Here is a 7,758-nt window from a genome sequence, read left to right on the forward strand (position 1 = left end):
GGGCTCAACCTCAATCTCATTGTGCAGAACATACAAGTGCGCTTGATCCCGTTCGACCATTGATACTGTCACAACTTTATTTCCAATTAGCCTTTTTCCTTCTTTTTTTTCGACAATATGAGATTTGGGGAGTCCAATTGATTGAACATTTGACAGATATTCAGTACAAAACTCAACCGCTTCTTCAACAACGTATCGTTCGGCAATACAACCCTCCGGTCGACTTCTGTTTTTCACGTACCCTTTTAATATTTTCATATAACGTTCAGCAGGGTACATCCATCTCATATAAGTTGGTCCGCACAATTGTGTCTCTTTCACAAGATGAACGACTAGATGAACCATTATGTCAAAAAACGAGGGAGGAAAATACATTTCAAGATCACATAAAGTAACAACTATCTCTTTTTGCAATGTTGGTAAGATCGCGGGATCGACCACCTTACTGCAAATTGACCTGAAGAAGAAACACAGCTTAGTTATTGCGCTTCTTACTTTTTCTGGCAGAATAGAACGTATACCTATTGGTAAAAATTGTTCCATTATAACATGACAATCATGCGTCTTCAAACTCTTTAACTTTAGATCTTTCATGGACACAAGTCTTCTAATATCTGAAGAGTAGCCTTCTGGAACTTTAACTTCACTGAGGAACTTACACAATGTTTTCTTCTCCTTTCTAGATAGAGTGTAAACAGCAGGTGGCAGATATGTTCGTCTTCCTTTCGTCACGGGTCCCAATTCAGTTCTCATCCCCATGTTTACCATGTCCTTCCTTATGTTAAGGCCATCCTTAGACTTTCCTTGTATATTGAGTAACGTACCTATGACGCTGTCAAATACATTTTTTTCAATATGCATAACATCCAGGAAATGTCTTACGTACAACGACTTCCAATATGGAAGTTCAAAAAAAATGGACTTCTTCTTCCACCCACCCTTGACAAGTGAATGTGCAAAAGGCTTGCCAAACTGAGTGCTCACATCTTTCACCTTTTCAAAAATTTGATCACCTGACAAAAAAGGCGGGGCTGTACCATGTTCGGCCTTTCCGTTGAATGCTTTTCTCCACCCACGGTAGTGATGATTAGAATTTAAGAATCTACGATGGCCGAGAAAGACATTCTTCTGACAAAGATCCAATCGTGTCGTATCGGTTTCATCTTCACAAATGGGACACGCCTTTTGACCTTTATTGCTGTACCCAGATAGATTTCCGTATGCTGGAAAATCATTAATTGTTCCAAACAACATCGCCCTCAAGTTGAAACTTTCCTTCCTATACCCATCGTAAACCTCCACACCGTTGTCCCACAAAAACTTTAAATCTTCGATTAACGGTGCCAAGTATACGTCTATGTCATTCCCTGGTTGTTTAGGCCCAGAAATTAGCATTGATAACATCATGTACTTACGCTTCATACATAGCCACGGAGGTAGGTTATAGATCATAAGAATCACAGGCCATGTGCTATGCGAGATACTTTGAATACCATGCGGGTTCATTCCATCAGTAGACAATGACAACCGAAGGTTTCTTGCTTCTTTTCCAAATTCAGGATAATCAGTATCAACTTTCATCCATTGTGGTGAGTCTGCCGGATGTCGCAACTTTCCATCAATAATTCTTTCATCTGCATGCCAAGTCAAGTGTCTTGAATCGGTCTCACTACGGTACATGCGTCTAAATCTCGGAATTATAGGAAAATACCATAAGACTTTAGCAGGAGACAACTTTTTCTTATATCGAGGGGCACCACATTTAGGACACTCATTCAACGCTGCATACTCGTTTCGAAACAAAACGCAATCGTTTGGACATGCATGTATCTTATCATAGCTCATGCCAATAGAGGACAACATCTTTTTGGCTTCATACGTTCGATTGGGAAGAACATTATCCTCTGGTAGCATATCTTTCATAAGGGCTAATAACTCTGTGAAACTTTTATCCGACCATCCATTGTCCGCCTTTAAGTTGTACAACTTTAACACCGCAGACAATCTTGTGAATTTTGAACAACCATCATACAACGGTTTCTCTGCATCGCTTACCAACCTCTCAAACATTTTGGGACAATCTGCAAGATCTTCTTCAAGCGCTTCTGCAATCTCTTCGACTCGATCGCAATCGTATGTGTCTGTGCAATCGTCGTTTGAAGCATACTTCCTATTATAACTCGACCCAGCATTCCCGTTACTTTTCTCACCATGCATTGTCCAATATGTATAACTTCTATCAATTCCAAACCGTAGTAAATGGGATCCCAACTGTTTCCCGTCAACCTTATCCCCATAACAGCAACCCAAGCAAGGACACGGCATTCGAAGCGGGTCTTCGGAGTGCGCAACCGCAAACTCAACGAATTTCCATACCCCTTTCTCGTACTCTTTCGACAATCGGTTTGATCTCATCCATGTCTTATCCATGACTTAATTAAGCTAAACAAATGCTTCTTGGTTTCTCTATCAGGTACTAAGGAATTCTGTCAAGATAATAAATAGCTATCATCATAATAGAATACCTAATCAGAATACCTAATCAGAATACCCGATTTCTTAAAGAAGACATTACCTTATTTCAAGGTAATATAAGTCCACAAACCAAAAAACTGGTTGAGAGACACTAAATTGATATTACAATTGACTTCTCCTATGTTACTCATTTTTGTTTGCTTTCATAATATTATTTTGACATACATTTTTATATTAGCAAAAGAATAACTAATTACCTTTAGAGAAATTCAGAAACTTCTGGAATCACACACACACCGTAAGCTAATCTGATGTCTCTAGTGATATTCTTTTAAAAAATCTTTAATATCCCCTGAAAAATAATCATCACCCAGATGTTATAGCAATTCTAGATACATAGTACCGCAAGGTAAATCAAAGTTTAACAACTACTTAGAAACCGGGGCAGCAACTACGCATGTCAAAACAACGTCGTGAAAACGACCACAAATCATAGTCGAGTCATACAAATGGAGAAATCAAGGTGGAGCAATTATATCTCATGAGAAAACAACAATTTAGCATGTATTTTCATAACGGGGCAGCATTAATGTCTAACGAGAAATTTGTAAGCATCATTGATTAATTGAGTAATTGTGAAGTCGACCGAGAATAGTCTTAAGAGTCGACATATAAACAAACTTAAACAGGACCCAAGAGAATTGATCGACATACTCCTATGATTCAAATTACAATACAACTTGTGTGTTTCATATGATCTTAAAACACGGTTACTATTAGTTTATTTTCCTAACTATCTTCTAGCCATGAGAGAGCAAATCACACTTTCTCTCTATAGGCATTACTTAAACATAATAATTAAACACTACTGCAGCGTAGCTCTAACTGTCCATTTCATTAACATAAATTTGACTAATTAAAAATTTATCAGTTAAGTAACCATAACATTATAATCACTTTCTTCTACTAAACTTGTATTCAACACAACAAAACCATGATGTGAATTCTCACTAAACAGATTAGAAACATAAACAATTAACAACATTATTCAACACTTTCAAAATCAAACTTTGAATGAATTCCCTTAATAAATTCAATCGAGATCCTTCACAATTTTGATTCTCATACTACTAGTCGTACCAATAATCGATTTCGAAAGCAACTCAAGACTTTACCTGAACAGAAGCAGAACTGGACTTTGATTTTGACCAAGAAAAACCCTAAAATCCCACAAGACTTTGATTCTGAGAGAAGCTAGTTGAGATGACGACGGAGATGACGACGGCGGCAGCTAGTTGAGATGACGACGGCGGCAGCTAGTTGAGATGACGACGGAGGGACGGAGGAGGGGCTGAGACCACGTCGGAGGGAGTGAGAGCGAGGAAGCAGAGAGTACGTGAGCGAGGAAGAAGAAGAAGATGTACGGAGGAGATTTGGGTTTCTGAATAAAATAGCGTGTTTTAGATTTTATGAAAATTTAAAAAGGGCTACTAGAGCGCTTTTCAGAAGCGCTTTCATACACCCCCCTTATACCAGCGCTTTATTACTAAAAGCGCTTTCGTACCCTCCACCTATAAGAGCGCTTTCAAAAGCGCTTTCATAACCCTACCTATAAGAGCGCTTTTAAAAAGCGCTTTCATAACATAACCTATAAGAGCGCTTTTAAAAAACGCTTTCATTACCCCCACCTATAAGAGCGCTTTTCTAGCGTGATTTTTAATTTTGTTTTTAGCCAAACCTACCACAGCGCTTTTGGGCAAAAGCGCTTTCGTAGGGGTGTTGTTAAAAGCCAAATTTGGCGTAGTGTGGATTCCAAGTAACAATGGTTTTATATGTCTCATTGATCCCGAAGGTGTGGACTTAGGTATCAAAGTCTTTGATCTCATTATTCATGAATTGGGTTGTTGGAATAGAGAATTAATGGAAAATATCTCCAGCCTATGGGAGGCCAAACAAATCATGAGCATTCCTTTGTCGTTGAGCAAGTTGGTTGATGAGAAGATTTGGCATGGAGAATTGGATGGAGCTTATTCGATTAAATCTGCTTACAGACTACGTACTAATAAATTTAATGCTAGCAGGGGTGGTTCCTCGGTTCAGACTCAAAGCAGCATTTGGAAGAAGCTATGGCGCATTCTCATTCATGTCCGAAACAAAAACTTTATGTGGAGACTGTGCAGGAACATCCTCCCAAGTAAAGGTAATTTGCTTAAAATAGGGTGTGGAATTTAGACTTTATGCCCGTTCTGCAATGATTACCCTGAATCTTTCCTACATATTTTTCTGCATTGTTATGTTACGAAATTAGTTTGGTTTGCTCGGTTGATGGGGATAAGGATTCCTTAAAATCTGGCTTTAGTTGATTGGGTGGAATCAATTTTGGACAATCCTGAACCTTCTTTGGGACCGATTTTGTGCACCATTTTGTGGAAACTTTGGAATGCTGGGAACTCTAAGGTTTTTGACAATAAGGGGTGGAACAAAAGAACATTGCGCTGGAAGCTATAGAGTATACCAGAGAGTTCATTAGGACTGTGGTGGGGGCATGTTGCAGGAACAAGAGACTGAATGTGCGGGAAGATTGATACTCCTTCTAACCTTATTTATAAGCAAATATTCTCTTTTAAGTTCATTGGATAATAAATATAACTTGTCTTTAGGACTGTTGCGAATATTGTTTTGTTTGTTGTTGATTGTCATAACTTGTTTAGTTTTTTATTTATTATTATTTCTGTTGTACCCCTTCCTTTGTCCTGTGTTGTGTGATTAATGGAATTGGGCTGCTATAAAAAAAAAAAAATACTCTATTTACAGTGGTTGTCCACTTTTACGTTTCCATTAATTGAATAAACGGTTTGGACTCTTCAATCAGACAAAATTTAAAGTTCTTGTCTCACAATATTTCAGACTTCATGTATATTTTATGTTTGTAGCAGAGGATACACAATGTACATTTGCCGCATATAAATTATTTTTCTCTAAGTTCCATCACTTTCAGTCACCTGTCCATTAACTTAATAATGTAACTTACACTGTCTCATACTTTTACCCAATCCAATTAAATTCAAAATTATTATAGTATAAAAGTAGTTAAAATACAAAAATATTAACAAAATTTTCAAAAAAAAATTGACATTAGTTATCTCGTCCGGACAAATGAAACTACGTCGTTGAACCCAACCAACCTACATTTAACGCCACTGGAGGAAGAAACAACAGCGGGAACCGGGTTTCCTTGAACCGGGTTCGTGGTTCTACGATACGGTCCAAACCACTTATTTTGCATGTACCGGTTCTTTCTCCAAGGAGGTATCGATAACCCTTTACTCCTTAAACACAGTTTCACAGCACCACACACGGCCAAAACGGTGCGTTTAAGCTCCTCCAATGTTCCATCTAAAATTGCAGGAACATAACTCATAATCTCTGTGTAACGACTCGTCGGCCGTGCGATTTCAAACTTTCCGGCGAAATCAAGCTCAACGAAGTATCTAGTCTGCCACGTGGACGATCCAGATCGCACCACCACCACGTCAATAAACTCGTGGCTGCCGGAAGTTAATCCGCCGGAGGATTCCCACTGCGTCTTACAAATCGCAGCATTGTGTCCCTTCTCACGCAAAAATGACATCACGTTTCGATTGAAAACGGAAAAGCTTCGTTCCTTTAGAAATGCGAATTTAACAGCAGCTTCAGAAACATGCACCCGAAGCATGTTCATGTAAGAATCTGCATCAGCATTTTCACCTCTTAACTTTAACAGATCCTCCACTGAGTCCAAGCAATCTGAAACTGAGTCAACTCGCTTCGAATCGAAATCAGTCTCCGCTGAATCACACTCATTTTCGTTATCCTCCTCGAGGAAACCATGCACAAGCTCAGACAGAGACGGTGAAGAAGTGAATTCTCCGTCACCGGAATGTTCGCTTCCGCTGCTGACGCCGCTCAGCTGACGGAAATTACAGCCGAGGAGTCGAGCTTTGGCTTCGTCGTTGAATGGATCAGTGACTCGTTTATTTCTAGTAAAATTCATATCTGTAATGATTCAAAGAGCTTTAAATTCTGAGTTATGATTTTTTTTTTGTTAGTAGAGGTAAGTGTGAGAGTTTGGTTATATAATAGTTGGGATTTTGTAGAGAATATTCGAGGGAAACTTTTGAGTTTAAACTTGTTGGAGTTTATGCGATTTTGATTCAACTTTTTTTGGGATTTAAAAATTTGACTAAGTTAAAGTATTAAGTTATGAGGATATGCTACGTAGGTTCGAAATATGAGATTAGAATTTGGATGTGCCAATTATATAGATGCTTTGGCATATTATTTTCTTTTGGGAAATTTTTATTTACCCCATTAATTAAACAAAATTTTAACTTTTTCATACTGAATTGTCAAATAATCGAAACCAATTTTTGTTGTATTAAGAATTGAATTGATAATAGTGTAAAGATGTTTTACGAGTTCAATTAATAGTAATTCCTAATTGTCGTATTATAAGATATTTACATTAATCCTGCATCACAATTAGTTTCACTAAATAATTTTACATTTGCACTTTGAATTACTGGAAAGTTTTTATTTTTAGTTTAAATTTCACTACCCTTTCAGGTTCTTTTCCTTGTTTATTTTAGGTCTCGTACTTTTCTTTTCTTTATAGTGTAAAATTAAATTCACATGTCTTTTTGAAATTTTATACAAACAAAACCAATTTTACTTTAATTTTGAGTTTTTAATATTATATTTAAATTATTGTTTCAATGGTAGCTAGATAGTATTGTTAAGTGAAAAACTATAATTCAAGAATTGTAACTGTTTACATGTATGGAAAAGTCCAATAAGCTACTCCCTCCGTCTCATAATAAGTGTCCCATTTGGAGTTTTTCCTTGTCTCAAATTAATTGTCCATTTACAATTCCAATGCATCAATCATTATTATTTTTCCACTATTATACCCCTATTTATTAACTTTCACATTATTCAACTACTATTAATAGGGGTATTCTAGTAAATGACATTAACTTTTTTACTAAAACCAATACATCCAATCATTTTCTTAAAAACCGCGCATTACTCAAATGGGACACTTATTATGAGACGGAGGGAGTAAAAATAAGTGATTGTATATATGATTAATTGGATACGCAACAGCGGTAACTAGTTAGTATTGTTAGTATTTTTTGTTTTGTAACAGCTGTAATCGATTATAAGTACGGAATTTTCAATTTTTAGTCATTTGTCAATGTTAATGAAAATATTCTCACCTCAATCCATCTCTCTCTCTCTCTC

General features: G+C 37.1%; 1 protein-coding gene across 1 annotated transcript; it reads right to left on the reverse strand.

Moving 5' to 3' along the window:
• Positions 1-5,481: 5,481 nt before the first annotated feature.
• LOC131618077 (uncharacterized) lies at positions 5,482-6,612 on the reverse strand. Its single transcript, XM_058889346.1, has one exon. It carries the CDS (start codon positions 6,506-6,508, stop codon positions 5,615-5,617), a length of 894 nt encoding a protein of 297 aa, XP_058745329.1. The 5' UTR covers positions 6,509-6,612; the 3' UTR covers positions 5,482-5,614.
• Positions 6,613-7,758: the final 1,146 nt, after the last annotated feature.

This window comes from Vicia villosa, linkage group LG7 (genome assembly GCF_029867415.1).
Source record: "Vicia villosa cultivar HV-30 ecotype Madison, WI linkage group LG7, Vvil1.0, whole genome shotgun sequence".
Lineage (NCBI taxonomy): Eukaryota > Viridiplantae > Streptophyta > Magnoliopsida > Fabales > Fabaceae > Vicia > Vicia villosa.